This window comes from Mustelus asterias, chromosome 31 (assembly GCF_964213995.1).
Source record: "Mustelus asterias chromosome 31, sMusAst1.hap1.1, whole genome shotgun sequence".
In the NCBI taxonomy this organism is placed as follows: Eukaryota; Metazoa; Chordata; class Chondrichthyes; order Carcharhiniformes; family Triakidae; genus Mustelus; species Mustelus asterias.
Genome location: NC_135831.1, coordinates 3933873 through 3951715, shown reverse-complemented (window position 1 = coordinate 3951715; position 17843 = coordinate 3933873). Strand labels below are relative to the sequence as shown.

The 17843-nt window shown below is 50.8% G+C and overlaps 1 protein-coding gene across 1 annotated transcript in view; it reads right to left on the bottom strand.

The window, feature by feature from the left end:
• Positions 1-855: 855 nt before the first annotated feature.
• Positions 856-17843, bottom strand: part of LOC144481695 (chloride channel protein ClC-Kb-like) — a 107627-nt gene continuing 90639 nt past the window's right edge. Inside the window, exons 21-23 of the mRNA XM_078200832.1 lie at positions 15629-15733; positions 3982-4068; positions 856-975 (exon numbers count right to left, since the gene is read on the bottom strand). Of these exons, the coding sequence (XP_078056958.1) occupies positions 856-975; positions 3982-4068; positions 15629-15733 (312 nt within the window). The remainder of the gene's footprint in view (positions 976-3981; positions 4069-15628; positions 15734-17843) is intronic.

Below are 17843 nucleotides of genomic sequence, written 5' to 3'. Positions count from 1 at the left end.
GGTTAGGTGGATTGGCCGTGCTAAATTGCCTCTTAGTGTCCAAAGATGTGCAGGTTAGGTGGGTTGGCCGTGCTAAATTGCCTCTTAGTGTCCAAAGATGTGCAGGTTAGGGGGTAAATCCATGGGGTTACGGGGACAGGGCCTGGGCGAGACCCTCTGTGAAGAGTCGGTGCAGACTCGAAGGGCCGAATGGCCTCCTTCTGCACCGTCGGGGTTCGACGTTAGATCTGGAGAATGAGGGACACTGTTGCAGTGCTTTGGAGGCAACGGTGCCGCCATGTGGAGGGAGGAAGAACAGCAGGCCACGACAACAACAACTTACACCTCACTCGCATCTCTCAGAGAAATTCAAAACAATCTCTGGGCATTTAGAACTCAGATGGCTGAAGGCACAACTGCCGGCTTCAGGGTGATATAGGTCTTGGGGGGGGGTCAAGGGGATATGACGGGGGAGGAGGAGGTGGGGAGGTCAGGATATTGAATTGGATGATCAGCCATGATCGTAATGAACGGCGGAACAGGCTGGAAGGGCCGAATGGCCTCCTCCTGCTCCTAGTTTCTATGAAGGGAGGTGTGGTGCAGAGGGGGAAGGGGGTGTTTAGGGGGAGGGTGTAGTCTCCAATTGGAAGAGGATACAGACATGGGGTGAGGGGTTTGGATGAGCAGTGCAGAATAGCGAAGCTATCCGAAGGTGAGCTACAGATCCGTTACAAGGTGGTTCTCTCTGGCTTTGTGCCGGTTGCCCGTGCCAAAGAGAGGGCGCATTGATGGTGAGGCAGTGGGGGCACCGAGGGCAGACTGCCGGGCAGATCCCAGCCTCCGGGAATCTCCGCATTCACCGCCCCCCTTCCCGCTTCAGTTGTCCTTGGCCCCTTCGTTGTGCATCAGGGTGAGGTTCTGACAGAGGTTCTCATCCTTCGCTGAGCTCCCCCGGGTGGAAGTTCCCTTCACACAACTCTCAACTGCCGCCTTGAGCTGCCGGGGGGAAAGGAAGACAGGTGACAAAGTGCCAGGCCTTCAGCTGCACACTGGGCTACAGTACTGGTGGGGACGGGTCTGTCACTGTATAACACTGGGGTACAGTACTGGTGGGGACGGGTCTGTCACTGTATAACACTGGGATACAGTACTGGTGGGGACGGGTCTGTCACTGTATAACACTGGGATACAGTACTGGTGGGGACGGGTCTGTCGCTGTATAGCACTGGGGTACAGTACTGGTGGGGACGGGTCTGTCGCTGTATAGCACTGGGGTACAGTACTGGTGGGGACGGGTCTGTCACTGTATAACACTGGGGTACAGTACTGGTGGGGACGGGTCTGTCACTGTATAACACTGGGGTACAGTACTGGTGGGGATGGGTCTGTCACTGTGTAACACTGGGGTACAGTACTGGTGGGGACGGGTCTGTCACTGTATAACACTGGGGTACAGTACTGGTGGGGACGGGTCTGTCACTGTATAACACTGGGGTACAGTACTGGTGGGGATGGGTCTGTCACTGTGTAACACTGGGGAACAGTACTGGTGGGGACGGGTCTGTCGCTGTATAACACTGGGGTACAGTACTGGTGGGTTCGGGTCTGTCGCTGTATAGCACTGGGGTACAGTACTGGTGGGGACGGGTCTGTCACTGTGTAACACTGGGGTACAGTACTGGTGGGGACGGGACTGTCACTGTATAACACTGGGGTACAGTACTGGTGGGGATGGGTCTGTCACTGTATAACACTGGGGTACAGTACTGGTGGGGACGGGTCTGTCGTTGTATAACACTGGGGTACAGCACGGGTGGGGACAGGTCTGTCGCTGTATAACACTGGGGTACAGTACTGGTGGGGACGGGTCTGTCACTGTGTAACACTGGGGTACAGTACTGGTGGGGACGGGACTGTCACTGTATAACACTGGGGTACAGTACTGGTGGGGATGGGTCTGTCACTGTATAACACTGGGGTACAGTACTGGTGGGGATGGGTCTGTCACTGTATAACACTGGGGTACAGCACTGGTGGGGACGGGTCTGTCGCTGTATAACACTGGGGTACAGCACTGGTGGGGACAGGTCTGTCGCTGTATAACACTGGGGTACAGTACTGGTGGGGACGGGTCTGTCGCTGTATAACACTGAGGTACAGTACTGGTGGGGACGGGTCTGTCGCTGTATAACACTGGGGTACAGTACTGGTGGGGATGGGTCTGTCACTGTATAACACTGGGGTACAGTACTGGTGGGGACGGGTCTGTCGCTGTATAGCACTGGGGTACAGTACTGGTGGGGACGGGTCTGTCGCTGTATAACACTGGGGTACAGTACTGGTGGGGACGGGTCTGTCACTGTATAACACTGGGGTACAGTACTGGTGGGGACGGGTCTGTCGCTGTATAGCACTGGGGTACAGTACTGGTGGGGACGGGTCTGTCACTGTATAACACTGGGGTACAGTACTGGTGGGGATGGGTCTGTCACTGTATAACACTGGGGTACAGTACTGGTGGGGACGGGTCTGTCGCTGTATAACACTGGGGTACAGTACTGGTGGGGACGGGTCTGTCACTGTATAACACTGGGGTACAGTACTGGTGGGGACGGGTCTGTCACTGTATAACACTGGGGTACAGTACTGGTGGGGACGGGTCTGTCGCTGTATAGCACTGGGGTACAGTACTGGTGGGGATGGGTCTGTCACTGTATAACACAGGGGTACAGTACTGGTGGGGACTGGTGTGTCGCTGTATAACACTGGGGTACAGTACTGGTGGGGACGGGTCTGTCGCTGTATAACACTGGGGTACAGTACTGGTGGGGACGGGTCTGTCACTGTATAACACTGGGGTACAGTACTGGTGGGGACTGGTGTGTCGCTGTATAACACTGGGGTACAGTACTGGTGGGGACGGGTCTGTCACTGTATAACACTGGGGTACAGTACTGGTGGGGACGGGTCTATCACTGTATAACACTGGGATACAGTACTGGTGGGGACGGGTCTATCACTGTATAACACTGGGGTACAGTACTGGTGGGGACGGGTCTATCACTGTATAACACTGGGGTACAATACTGGTGGGGATGGGTCTGTCTCTGTATAAGACTGGGGTACAGTACTGGTGGGGACGGGTCTGTCGCTGTATAACACTGGGGTACAGTACTGGTGGGGACGGGTCTGTCACTGTATAACACTGGGGTACAGTACTGGTGGGGATGGGTCTGTCGCTGTATAACACTGGGGTACAGTACTGGTGGGGATGGGTCTGTCGCTGTATAACACTGGGGTACAGTACTGGTGGGGACTGGTCTGTTGCTGTATAACACTGGGGTACAGTACTGGTGGGGACGGGTCTGTCACTGTATAACACTGGGGTACAGCACTGGTGGGGACGGGTCTGTCGCTGTATAACACTGGGGTACAGTACTGGTGGGGACGTGTCTGTCACTGTATAACACTGGGGTACAGTACTGGTGGGGACGGGTCTGTCACTGTATAACACTGGGGTACAGTACTGGTGGGGACGGGTCTGTCACTGTATAACACTGGGGTACAGTACTGGTGGGGACGGGTCTGTCACTGTATAACACTGGGGTACAGTACTGGTGGGGACGGGTCTGTCGCTGTATAACACTGGGGTACAGTACTGGTGGGGGCGGGTCTGTCACTGTATAACACTGGGGTACAGTACTGGTGGGGATGGGTCTGTCGCTGTATAACACTGGGGTACAGTACTGGTGGGGACGGGTCTGTCGCTGTATAACACTGGGGTACAGTACTGGTGGGGACGGGTCTGTCTCTGTATAACACTGGGGTACAGTACTGGTGGGGACGGGTCTGTCGCTGTATAACACTGGGGTACAGTACTGGTGGGGACGGGTCTGTCACTGTATAACACTGGGGTACAGCACTGGCTCTTTAACCCATACGGCTCAAAGCAGGCCCCCTGTAAGAGTCACGGGCTGGCGAGGGATACAGAAGTCCCCGTACCTCTTTCAGTGCGACCACGCCAACCAGTCTTCCAGTGGAGGTCACGTAGGCAATCCGCAGTCCCAGGAGATTGAAGAGGTCATAACACTGGAATCAAAGGAGTCCTATTATATTATTCTGTTTTTAAAAATAGTTTGGATTATTCAGAATCTGCGTGCGACTTGGATTGACTGCCTCTGGGACTATTCCGAAAAGCACTGGGCTCGTGTCCCATCTACAACCCAACCCATCAGTCCGGCTCATCCAGGACCCTGCTGCCTAGTCCCCATCGACCCATCGACCCATCGCCCCTTTACTGACCACCAGCTCCCCCCCCCCCCACCCCCTCCCCCCACTCCCCCGCCCCCCGCCCCCCCGCCACCCCCCTCCGCCACCCCCCTCCGCCTCAGCTCCTGGTCTGGCAGCACCTCCGCTTTGCAATTCTCATCCTTGCTTCCAAATCCCTCCTTGGCCACTCCCCGCTCCCGATCTCTGTAACCTACTCCAACCCCCATCTCTGCGACTCTATCCTGAACTTCCAAACCCACAGACAACACTCAGTAAGGATAGGCAACAACTCCTCCTCCACGATCATCCTCAACACCGGTGCCCCACAAGGCTGTGTTCTCAGCCCCCTACTATACTCCTTATACACCTATGACTGTGTGGCCAAATTCCCCTCCAACTCAAGTTTGCTGACGACACCACCGTAGTGGGTCGGATCTCAAACAATGACGAGACAGAGTACAGGAATGAGATAGAGAATCTGGTGAACTGGTGCGGCAACAATAATCTCTCCCTCAATGTCAACAAAACGAAGGAGATTGTCACCGACTTCAGGAAGCGTAAAGGAGAACATGCCCCTGTCTACATCAACAGGGACGAAGTAGAAAGGGTCGAGAGCTTCAGGATTTTAGGTCTCCAGATCACCAACAACCTGTCCTGGTCCCCCCCACGCCGACACTATAGTTAAGAAAGCCCCACCAACGCCTCTACTTTCTCAGAAGACTAAGGAAATTTGGCATGTCAGCTACGACTCTCACCAACTTTTACAGATGCCCCATAGAAAGCATTCTTTCTGGGTGTATCACAGCTTGGTCTGGGGCTCCTGCTCTGCCCAAGACCGCAAGGATCAACAAAAGGTCGTGAATGTAGCCCAATCCATCACGCAAACCAGCCTCCCATCCATTGACTCTGTCTACACTTCCCGCTGCCTCGGGGAAAAGCAGCCAGCATAATCAAGGATCCCCCACGCACCCCAGACATTCTCTCTTCCACCTTCTCCCGTCGGGAAAAAGATACAAAAGTCTGAGGTCACGTACCAACCGAACTCAAGAATAGCTTCTTCCCTGCTGCTGTCAGACTTTTGAATGGACCTACCTCGCATTAAGCTGATCTTTCTCTACACCCGAGCTATGACTGTAACACTACATTCTGCACCCTCTCCTTTCCTTCTCTATGAACGGTATGCTTTGTCTGTATAGCGCGCAAGAAACAATACTTTTCACTGTATCCCAATACATGTGACAATAATAAATCAAATCCTTCTCCCCTATGTACTCTATGAACGGTATGCTTTGTCTGTATAGCGCGCAAGAAACAATACTTTTCACTGTATCCCAATACATGTGACAATAATAAATCAAATCCTTCTCCCCTATGTACTCTATGAACGGTATGCTTTGTCTGTATAGCGCGCAAGAAACAATACTTTTCACTGTATCCCAATACATGTGACAATAATAAATCAAATCCTTCTCCCCTATGTATTCTATGAACGGTATGCTTTGTCTGTATAGCGCGCAAGAAACAATACTTTTCACTGTATCCCAATACATGTGACAATAATAAATCAAATCATATTTTAAAAATCGGTCTGGTCAGTGAAACTCAGCAGAGAGGGGAGAATATCAAACCTCTCAGATGCTGAGATTGTACAGTAGGTGAAAGCAGTGTACAGTTGATGTACCCTGTACAAGCTGTCTGCTGCATCGCTGGACATACTGTTATATCTTTTTGGTTGAAGTGACCAGGAGATACTGAGGTTAACCCAGTCTCTGGAAATGCAAAAGCACTAAAGAAAGGTAAGCTCAGACCAAGGAAATCACCAGGTTGATACCGGAGATGAGGGGTTTGGATTATGAGGAGAGGCTGAGGAGATTGGGTTTGTACTCGTTGGAGTTTAGAAGGATGAGGGGGGATCTTATGGAGACTTATAAGATAATGCGGGGGGCTGGATAGGGTGGAGGCGGAGAGATTCTTTCCACTTAGTAAGGAAGTTAAAACTAGAGGACACAGCCTCAAAATAAAGGGGGGTCGGTTTAAGACAGAGTTGAGGAGGAACTTCTTCTCCCAGAGGGTGGTGAATCTCTGGAATTCTCTGCCCACTGAGGTGGTGGAGGCTACCTCGCTGAATATGTTTAAAGCGCGGATGGATGGATTCCTGATCGGTAAGGGAATTAAGGGTTATGGGGATCAGGCGGGTAAGTGGTACTGATCCACGTCAGATCAGCCATGATCTTATTGAATGGCGGGGCAGGCTCGAGGGGCTAGATGGCCTACTCCTGCTCCTATTTCTTATGTTCTTAAATCAGCAATAAGATGTTCCCTCCATGTACTGAATCTCTGCAGATGCCCAGTTCAAAGTTTTCTTTCAGTTTAGTTTAGTGGCACAGCGGGTTAGCACTGCCGCCTCACAGCGCCGGGGACCCGGGTTCGATTCCCGGCTTGGGTCACTGCCTGCGCGGAGTTTGTACCTTCTCCCCCCCCCGTGTCTGCATGGGTTTCCTCCGGGTGCTCCGGCTTCCTCCCACAGTCCAAAGATGTGCAGGTTGGGTGGATTGGCCATGCTAAATTGCCCCTTAGTGTCAGGGGGATCAGCAGGGTAAATATGTGAGGTTACCGGAATAGGGTAACGAAGCGAGGATAGGGCCTGGGTGGGATTGTGGTCGGTGCAGACTCGATGGGCCAAATGGCCTCAACAATTCTTGCCCATCCCTAACTACCCCTTGAGAAGGTGGTGATGAGCCGCCTTTTGGAACCCACCGTGCTGTTAGAGAGAGTTTTAGGATTTTGACCCAGGGACGGTGAAGGAATGGTGGTATGCTTCCAAGTCAGGGTGGTGAGTGGCTTGGAGGGGAATTTCCAGGTGGTGGTGTTCCCATGTCCTTCTGGATGGTGGAGCTCACCAGGTTTTCAAAGGTGCTGTTAAAGGAGCCTTTGAAGAGTCGCTGCAGCGCATCTTGTAGATGGTACACACAGCTGCCACTGTGCGTCAGAGCTGGAGAGAGTGAGCGGTGGCGTGATGGCACAGTGGGTTAGCACTGCTGCCTCACAGCTCCAAGGACCTGGGTTCGATTCCAGGCCTTGGGTCACTGTGCGGAGTCTGCACGTTCTCCCCGTGTCTGCGTGGGTTTCCTCCGGGTGCTCCGGTTTCATCCCCCAGTCCCGAAAGAAGTGCTGGTTACGTTGAGTGGACATGCTAAATACTTGGGGTCCCGGGATGAGATGTGTTGGAGGAATTAGCAGGGTAACGAAGCGAGGATAGGGCCTGGGTGGGATTGTGGTCGGTGCAGACTCGATGGGCCAAATGGTCTCCTTCTGCATTGTCAGGATTCTACGATTCTATGAATGTTTGTGGATGGGGGGCCAATCAAGTGACTTTGTCCTGGATGGTGTCGAGCTTCTCGAATGTTGTTGGGAGCCGCACCCATCCAGGCAAGTGGGGAGTGTTCCATCCCACTCCTGACTTGTGTCCTTGTAGATGACGGACAGGCTTTGGGGGGAGTCAGGAGGTGAGTTACTCTCCGCAGGATTCCCCAGTCTCTGACCTGCTCTGGTAGCCACAGTATTTATACGGTTGGGTCCAGTTCAGTTTCTGGTCAATGATAACCCCCCCCAGGACGTTGATAGTGGGGGGATTCAGCGATGGGGTCCAAATGGATTCCTGCAGCTCCCACTCCTTATATTCTTACACAGTTCAACTGGAGAGGCCAGGCTGGAATCCAGTCCTTTGCCTTATTGCCCACAGTAAGAGACTAGGATGCAGCGTAACTGGACGGCAACCAGGGTGATCCCCTTTCCCTCCCTCAAGTGCAGCGAGACCACCCCCCCAGCAGAGATCGAGGGGAGGGGTTGCCATTTATCATGATTGTCCTGGTGTCTCCAAGGTTTAAGGATGCGTCTCCTACTCACGGCAAGAAAGTCGTTGAAGGTTTGACATCAGTTTCTTTGAACGTTGGAAGTTGTGACGTGAGTGTACCTTTAAGAGATGGTTTTTTTTAAATCATGATCTCTGCAGCTCAAACAATTAGTGTTTCTCAGCTCATAGCCTTGGCTGATGTCTATGTTGCTGGGCTGACCACACTGAGTCTTTTTATTGTGAGTCAAGTGGTTTAAATGGCGTTGTTTGTGTTCATTCTGGGATTAGTTTTACGCTCCTGCACTGTTAGGAAGATGGTCATTAGTTTTTGGAGAGGTTGCTCTTTCCCCAGTGAGATTCAGGTTTCATTTTTAGTTCCTGAAATTCAGCATTGAGTATAAAAATTGTCAGGTCAGGCTGCAGCTGCACAGAACCTGAGTTAGGCCTCATTTGGAATATTGTCTATAATTCTGGTCGCCACGCTACCAGAAGGATGTGGAGGCTTTGGAGAGGGTACAGAAGAGGTTTACCAGGATGTTGCCTGGTATGGAGGGTATTAGCTATGAGGAGAGGTTGGAGAAAATTGGTTTGTTCTCACTGGAACGACGGAGGTTGAGGGGCGAAAGAAGTCTACAAGATTATGAGGGGCATGGACAGAGTGGATAGTCAGAAGCTTTTTCCCCCAGGGTGGAAGAGTCAATTACTAGGGGGCACAGGTTTAAGGTGGGCGGGAAAAAGTTGAGAGGATTTTGATTTGATTTATTATTGTCACATGTATTGGGATACAGTGAAAAGTATTGTTTCTTGTGCGCTATACAGACAAAGCATACCGTTCATAGAGTACATAGGGGGGAAGGATTTGATTTGATTTATTATTGTCACATGTATTGGGATACAGTGAAAAGTATTGTTTCTTGTGCGCTATACAGACAAAGCATACCCTTCATAGAGAAGGAAAGGAGAGAGTGCAGAATGTAGTGTTACAGTCATAGCTAGGGTGTAGAGAAAGATCAGCTTAATGCGAGGTAGGTCCATTCAAAAGTCTGATGGCAGCAGGGAAGAAGCTGTTCTTGAGTCGGTTGGTACGTGATCTCAGACTTTTGTATCTTTTTCCCGAAGGAAGAAGGTGGAAGGGAGAATGTCCGGGGGTGCGTTGGGGTCCTTAATTATGCTGGCTGCTTTTCCCGAGGCAGTGGGAAGTGTAGATAGAGTCAATGGATTGGAGGCTGGTTTGCGTGATGGATTGGGCTACATTCACGACCCTTTGTAGTTCCTTGCGGTCTTGGGCAGAGCAGGAGCCCATACCAAGCTATGATACAACCAGAAAGAATGCTTTCTATGGGGCATCTGTAAAAGTTGGTGAGAGTCGTAGCTGACATGCCAAATTTCCTTAGTCTTCTGAGAAAGTAGAGGCGTTGGTGGGGCTTTCTTAACTATAGTGTCGGCATGGGGGGGACCAGGGCAGGTTGTTGGTGATCTGGACACCTAATAACTTGAAGCTCTCGACCCTTTCTACTTTGTCCCCGTTGATGTAGACAGGGCATGTTCTCCTTTACGCTTCCTGAAGTCGATGACAATCTCCTTCGTTTTGTTGACATTGAGGGAGAGATTCTTGTTGCCGCACCAGATCCTATGTGTGAGGCAGATTTTTTTTTTAAACAGAGGTGGGGGGGGGGGGGGGGGGGGGGGGGGGGGTGGTGAATGTCTGGAAGGCGCTGCCCGGGGAGGTGGTGGGAGCGGGTACGATAGCGGCATTTAAGGGGCAACTAGACAAATACATGAATAGGATGGGAATGGAAGGATTCCGATTCCGTAAGTGCGTACGGTTTTAGTTTAGGCAGGCATATTGATCAACACAGGGCTGGAGGGCCGAAGGGCCTGTTCCTGCAATGTACTTTTCTTTGCTCTTTGTTCTGAGCTGCAGTTGAGTTTTAGAAGGGACAACAAGCTCAAAAGAAGTGTTTTCCCTCTCTCCCTGTTTTTTGGAAATTCTGTTGTTCTCCTGAAGGGTGAAAATCTGCTGCTGTTGGGGGCTGGATCAGAGTCTCTCTCTGGTGTTTTGAGAAGCTGCCTTGTCCTCAAACAGTTCTGAGGCTCAAGAGCATTTGGCCGCAGAATTCAACTAACGGCCTCGATCCCAGTATCACGTGAGCATTAGTCTGTGCTGTGTTAAACCTGTGAAAAGGGTCTTTTGTCTGTGGGATTGGGACATCGTAGATATCTTTGTTACATTATCATGGTAGTTTTGTTTTTGTTTGCAATTGGTAAAAGTTCTTGGCCTGTTCCTGTGCTGTCATTTGCTTTGTTCTTTGAGTAGGGGGTTTTAGCTCAGTCGGGCAGCATGATCGGTGCAGGCCTGGAGGGCCGAAGGGACTGTTCCTGTGCTGTAATCTTCTTTTGTTCTTTGTTCTTGCTCATTTTCTTACTCATGATGTGGAGTTGCCGGCGTTGGACTGGGGTGGGCACAGAAAGTAGCCTCACAACACCAGGTTAAAGTCCAACAGGTTTATTTGGTAGCACAAGCTTTCGGAGCGCTGCTCCTTCACTCACCTGATGAAGGGGCAGCGGTCCGAAAGCTCGTGCTACCAAATAAACCTGTTGGACTTTAACCTGGTGTTGTCAGACAATTTTCTTATTATACATGTTAACTATATTCTAAAATAAACTTTGTTTGATGAAAGCTCCCTAGTGGGTCACTTGAATAGTACCTGAAGTGGAACATCTCATGCTTATCCAAAGAACAAAGAACAATACAGCACAGGAACAGGCCCTTCGGCCCTCCAAGCCCACGCCGCTCCCTGGTCTAAACTGGACCATTCTTTTGTATCCCTCCATTCCCACTCCGTTCATGTAGCTATCTAGATAAGTCTTAAACGTTCCCAGTGTGTCCGCCTCCACCACCTTGCCCGGCAGCGCATTCCAGGCCCCCACCACCCTCTGTGTAAAATACGTCCTTCTGATATCCGTGTCAAACCTCCCCCCCCTCACCTCAAACCTATGACCCCTCGTGAACGTCACCACCGATCTGGGAAAAATCTTCCCACTGTTCACCCTATCTATGCCTTTCATAATTTTATACACCTCTATTAGGTCACCCCTCATCCTCCGTCTTTCCAGTGAGAACAACCCCAGTTTACACAATCTCTCCTCATAACTAAGCCCTTCCATACCAGGCAACATCCTGGTAAACCTCCTCTGCACTCTCTCTAAAGCCTCCTCTTGGAATTGGGCGGGGATCCTGGATTCAGGATTCAATCCTGGACCGGGGAGCGGCGCGGGCTTGGAGGGCCGAAGGGCCTGTTCCTGTGCTGTATTGTTCTTTGTTCTTTGTTCTGGTAGTGTGGCGACCAGAACTGGACGCAGTATTCCAAATGTGGCTGAACCAACGTTCTATACAACTGCAACATCAGACCCCAACTTTTATACTCTATGCCCCGTCCTATAAAGGCAAGCATGCCATATGCCTTATTCACTACCTTCTCCACCTGTGACGTCACCTTCAAGGCTCTGTGGACTTGCACACCCAGGTCCCTCTGCGTATCTACACCCTTTATGGTTCTGCCATTTATCGTATAGCTCCCCCTTACGTTAGTTCTACCAAAATGCATCACTTCGCATTTATCAGGATTGAACTCCATCTGCCATTTCTTTGCCCAAATTTCCAGCCTATCTATATCCTTCTGTAGCCTCTGACAATGTTCCTCACTATCTGCAAGTCCAGCCATTTTTGTGTCGTCCGCAAACTTACTGATCACCCCAGTTACACCTTCTTCCAGATCGTTTATATAAATCACAAACAGCAGAGGTCCCAATACAGAGCCCTGCGGAACACCACTAGTCACAGGCCTCCAGCCGGAAAAAGACCCTTCCACTACCACTCTCCGTCTCCTGTGACCAAGCCGGTTCTCCACCCATCTAGCCACCTCCCCCTTTATCCCATGAGATCCAACCTTTTGCACCAACCTACCATGAGGGACTTTGTCAAACGCTTTACTAAAGTCCATATAGACGACATCCACGGCCCTTCCCTCGTCAACCATTCTAGTCACTTCTTCAAAAAACTCCACCAGGTTAGTGAGGCATGACCTCCCTCTCACAAAACCATGCTGACTATCATTAATGAGTTTATTCCTTTCTAAATGCGCATACATCCTATCTCTAACAGCAAGCTCAAAAGAAGTGTTTTCCCTCTCTCCCTGTTGTTTGGAAATTCTGTTGTTCTCCGGAAGGATGAAAATCACTCATGATGAGCGGGGGGGATGAAACCTCCCCCCCCTCACCTTGAACCTAAGACCCCTCGTGAACGTCACCACCGATCTGGGAAAAAGCTTCCCACCGTTCACCCTATCTATGCCTTTCATAATTTTATACACCTCTATTAGATCTCCCCTCATTCTCCGTCTTTCCAGTGAGAACAACCCCAGTTTACCCAATCTCTCCTCATAACTAAGCCCCTCCATATCAGGCAACATCCTGGTAAACCTCCTCTGCACTCTCTCTAAAGCCTCCACGTCCTTCTGGTAGTGTGGCGACCAGAACTGGGCGCAGTATTCCAAATGCGGCCGAACCAACGTTCTATACAACTGCAACATCAGACCCCAACTATCCCTGACCAAATTCAAGATGCAAAACTTATGGTTCAGGTGGGCTTCATAAAACTTAAACCATAGCAAAGTTATTAGATATAACTAGACTTGGACACGGGGGGGGGGAATGATTGACTTGAGTAACAGTGAGGATATGTGCCATGTTCTTTCCCCGATCGGCACTGGGAAGGTAAGACACTCTATGTTGGGTGACCAATGGTGAGAGACCGGAGGTGTGGCAGCAATGCATGGGGAGGTCACATGATGGAACCTCCAGGAATGCGGCTAACTAGAGTTGGCAACCCCATGCTCAACACAAGTTGAAGGCCGAAGCTGGGAGTGTGGTAAAACCGGTTCCACTTTGGCCCAGTAAGTTCACTCAGTAAGAAGTCTCACAACACCAGGTTAAAGTCCAACAGGGTTTATTTGGAATCACGAGCTTTCGGAGCGCTGCCCCTTCATCAGATGAGCGGAGAGTTGGGTTCACAAACATGGCATATATAGACAGAGGCACAATTGCAAGATAATGGTTGCAATGCGAGTCTTTATAGGTAATCAAGCCTGAATAGAGACCGCTCGACAATCACCAGGCAGGAGTGTTCCCTTCCTGTTGGGGAGCGCTTCAGCAGTCAAGGGCATTCAGCCTCCGATCTTCGGGTAAGCGTTCCCCAAGGCGGCCTTCAAGACACACAACGCAGAATCGCCAGGCAGAAACTGATAGCCAAGTTCCGCACATGGCCTCAACCGGGATCCTGGGGTCATGACACGCCATCTTTAACCTCCATGACTTGCCTGGGCTTGCAAAATCCTACTAACTGTCCTGGCTTGAGACAATTCACCCCTCTTTAACCTGTGATTATCCCTCTCTCCACTCGCACTGTCTGTACCTGGAAAGACTTGATTACCTGTAAAGGACTCAGATTCCAACCATTATCTTGCAATTGTGTCTCTGTCTGTATATATGCCGTGTTTGTGAACCCATCTCTCCACTCACCCGATGAAGGAGCAGCGCGTGATTCCAAATAAACATGTTGGACTTTAACCTGGTGTTGTGAGACTTCTTACTGTGCCCACCCCAGTCCAACGCCGGCATCTCCACATCAAGCCTGTTCGCTCAGCCAGAGGGTAGGGGTTTCCAGCTAGGGGTACAGGTTCATAGTTCCTTGAAAGTGGAGTCACAGGTGGACAGAGTGGTGAAGAAGGCATTCGGCATGCTTGGTTTCATTGGTCAGAACATTGAACAGGAATTGGGACGTCTTGTTGAAGTTGTACAAGACATTGGTAAGGCTGCACTTGGAATACTGTGTGCAGTTCTGGTCACCCTATTAAAGAAAGGATATTATTAAACTGGAAAGACTGCATTAGAAACTAGAAAAGATTTACTCGAAGGATACCGGGACTTGATGGTTTGAGTTATAAGGAGAGGCTGGATAGGCTGGGACCTTTTTTCCTTGGCGTGTAGGAGACTTAGTGGTGATCTTATAGAGGTCTATAAAATAGTGAAGGGCTTGATCAGCTAGATAGTCAATATCTGGGACGGCACGGTGGCACAGTGGTTAGCACCGTTGTCTCACAGCTCCAGGGATCCGAGTTTGATTCCTGGCTTGGGTCACTGTCTGTGTGGAGTCTGCACATTCTCCCCGTGTCTGCGTGGGTTTCCTCTGGGTGCTCCGAGTTCCTCCCACAGTCCAAACATATGCAGGTTAGGTGCATTGGTCGTGCTAAATTCTCCCTCAGTGTTACCCGAACAGGCGCCGGAGTGTGGCGACAAGGGGATTTTCACAGTAACTTCATTGCAGTGTTAATGTAACGCGATGAATAAATACAACTTAACATTAACTTTCTTTTCCCAAAGGTAGGGGAGTCTAAAACTAGAGGGCATAGGTTTAAGGTGAGAGGGGAGAGATACAAAAGGGTCCAGAGGGGCAACCTTTTCACACAGAGGGTGGTGAGTGTCTGGAACGAGCTGCCAGAGGCAGTAGTGGAGGCGGGTACAATTTTGTGTTAAAAAAGCGTTTAGATGGTTACAATGGTATAGAACGCCTACAGCACAGAAGTAGGCCGTTTGCCACATCAAGTCTGCACCAACTCTCCAACAGAGTACCCCACCCAGACCCTATCCATGTCACCCCATGTATTTACCCCACTAATCCCCCCTAACCTGCATATCTTTCGACACTAAGGGGCAATTTAACATGGCCAATACACCTAACCTGCACATCTTTGGACACTAAGGGGCACTTTAACATGGCCAATACACCTAACCTGCACATCTTTGGACACTAAGGGGCACTTTAACATGGCCAATACACCTAACCTGCACATCCTTGGACACTAAGGGGCACTTTAACATGGCCAATACACCTAACCTGCACATCTTTGGACACTAAGGGGCACTTTAACATGGCCAATACACCTAACCTGCACATCTTTGGACACTAAGGGGCACTTTAACATGGCCAATACACCTAACCTACACATCATTGGACACTGAGGGAGAATTTAGCACGGCCAATGCACCCTAACCAGCACATCTTTGGAGTGTGGGAGGAAACCGGAGCACCCGGAGGAAACCCATGCAGACACGGGGGGAGAACGTGCAAACTCCACACAGACAGTGACCCAAGCCGGGAATCGAACCCGGGTCCCTGGCGCTGTGAGGCAGCAGCGCTAACCCACTGTGCCGAACAGAACAGGTAAGATGGGTATGGAGGGATACGGGCCAAATGCGGGCAATTGGGACTCGCTTAGTGATTAAAAGGAAAGGACTGGCATGGACAAGTTGGGCCGAAGGGTCTGTTTCTATGCTGGAAACCTCGATGACTTGATGAGTCCAACGCCGGCATCTCCACCTGTTCACTCAGACAGAAGGGAGCGTGACGTCGGGGGGAGAGGCAGACAGTTCATTGCCAACCAGCTGAGACAAGGCCCAACACTTTACCTCATACAGTGTTTCCTTCTCCACCAGTCTGAAAGGAGCTGGGTCGATCACGCACTCATCCAGGTTAAGCATCTCTTGAAGCTGGGCGTACTCCCAATCATCCACCTGCAGCCAAAAAAACAAAGCAATAAACACAGCCCTATTCCAGACTCGGGACAAAAGCAACCCGATGGAGACTGGAGTCTCCGAACCCCACTCGATAGACAGGTTTAGACAAGCTTTAAAAATACATTTTCACGTGAATTTTATTCCCAAGCTGAGGATTGCAACAGTTCCCATTTTACACAACACACAGTTTAGATACAATTCCAATATCCCACTGTCCCCATCAAACACTCCCAGGACAGGGACAGCACGGGGTTAGATACAGAGTAAAGTTCCCTCGACACTGTCCCCCCATCAAACACTCCCAGGACAGGTACAGCACGGGGTTAGATACAGAGTAAAGTTCCCTCTACACTGTCCCCATCAAACACTCCCAGGACAGGTACAGCATGGGGTTAGATACAAAGTAAAGTTCCCTCTACACTGTCCCCATCAAACACTCCCAGGACAGGTACAGCACGGGGTTAGATACAGAGTAAAGCTCCCCCTACACTGTTCCCCATCAAACACTCCCAGGACAGGTACAGCACGGGGTTAGATACAGAGTACAGCTCCCTCTACATTGTCCCCCATCAAACACTCCCAGGACAGGTGCAGCACGGAGTTAGATACAGAGTAACGCTCCCTCTGCACTGTCCCCCATCAAACACTCCCAGGACAGGTACAGCACGGGGTTAGAAACAGAGTAAAGCTCCCTCTACACTGTCCCCATCAAACACTCCCAGGACAGGTACAGCACGGGGTTAGATACAAAGTAAAGCTCCCTCAACACTGTCCCCATCAAACACTCCCAGGACAGGTACAGCACGGGGTTAGATACAGAGTAAAGCTCCCTCCACACTGTACCCCATCAAACACTCCCAGGACAGGTACAGCACGGGGTTAGAAACAGAGTAAAGCTCCCTCTACACTGTCCCCATCAAACACTCCCAGGACAGGTACAGCACGGGGTTAGATACAGAGTACAGCTCCCTCTACACTGTCCCCATCAAACACTCCCAGGACAGGTACAGCACGGGGTTAGATACAGAGTAAAGCTCCCTCTACACTGTCCCCATCAAACACTCCCAGGACAGGTACAGCACGGGGTTAGATACAAAGTAAAGCTCCCTCTACACTGTCCCCATCAAACACTCCCAGGACAGGTACAGCATGGGGTTAGATACAGAGTAAAGCTCCCTCCACACTGTCCCCCATCAAACACTCCCAGGACAGGTACAGAACGGGCTTAGATACAGAGTAAAGCTCCCTCTACACTGTCCCCCATCAAACACTCCCAGGACAGGTATAGCACGGTGTTAGATACAGAGTAAAGCTCCCTCTACACTGTCCCCCAACAAACACTCCCAGGACAGGTACAGCACGGTGTTAGATACAGTGTAAAGCTCCCTCTACACTGCCCCCCATCAAACACTCCCAGGACAGGTACAGCACGGGGTTAGATATAGAGTAAAGCACCCTCTACATTGTTCCCTTCAAACACTCCCAGGACAGGTGCAGCACGGGGTTAGATACAGAGTAAATCTCCCTCTACACTGTCCCCCATCAAACACTCCCACGACAGGTACAGCACGGGGTTAGATACAGAGTAAAACTCCCTCTACACTGTCCCCCATCAAACACTCCCAGGACAGGTACAGCACGGGGTGAGATACAGAGTAAAGCTCCCTCTACACTCTCCCCGGTCAAACACTCCCAGGACAGGTACAGCACGGGGTTAGATACAGAGTAAAGCTCTCTCTACACTGCCCCCCATCAAACACTCGCAGGACAGGTACAGCACGGGGTTAGATACAGAGTAAAGCTCCCTCTACACTGTCCCCCATCAAACACTCCCAAGACAGGTACAGCACGGGGTTAGATACAGAGGAAAGCTCCCTCTACACTGTCCCCCATCAAACACTCCCAGGACAGGTACAGCACGGGGTTAGATACAGAGTAAAGCTCCCACTACACTGTCCCCCATCAAACACTCCCAGGACAGGTACAGCACGGGGTTAAATGCAGAGTAAAGCTCCCCCTACACTGCCCCCATCAATCACTCCCAGGACAGGTACAGCACGGGGTTAGATACAGAGTAAAGCTCCCTCTACACTGTCCCCCATCAAAC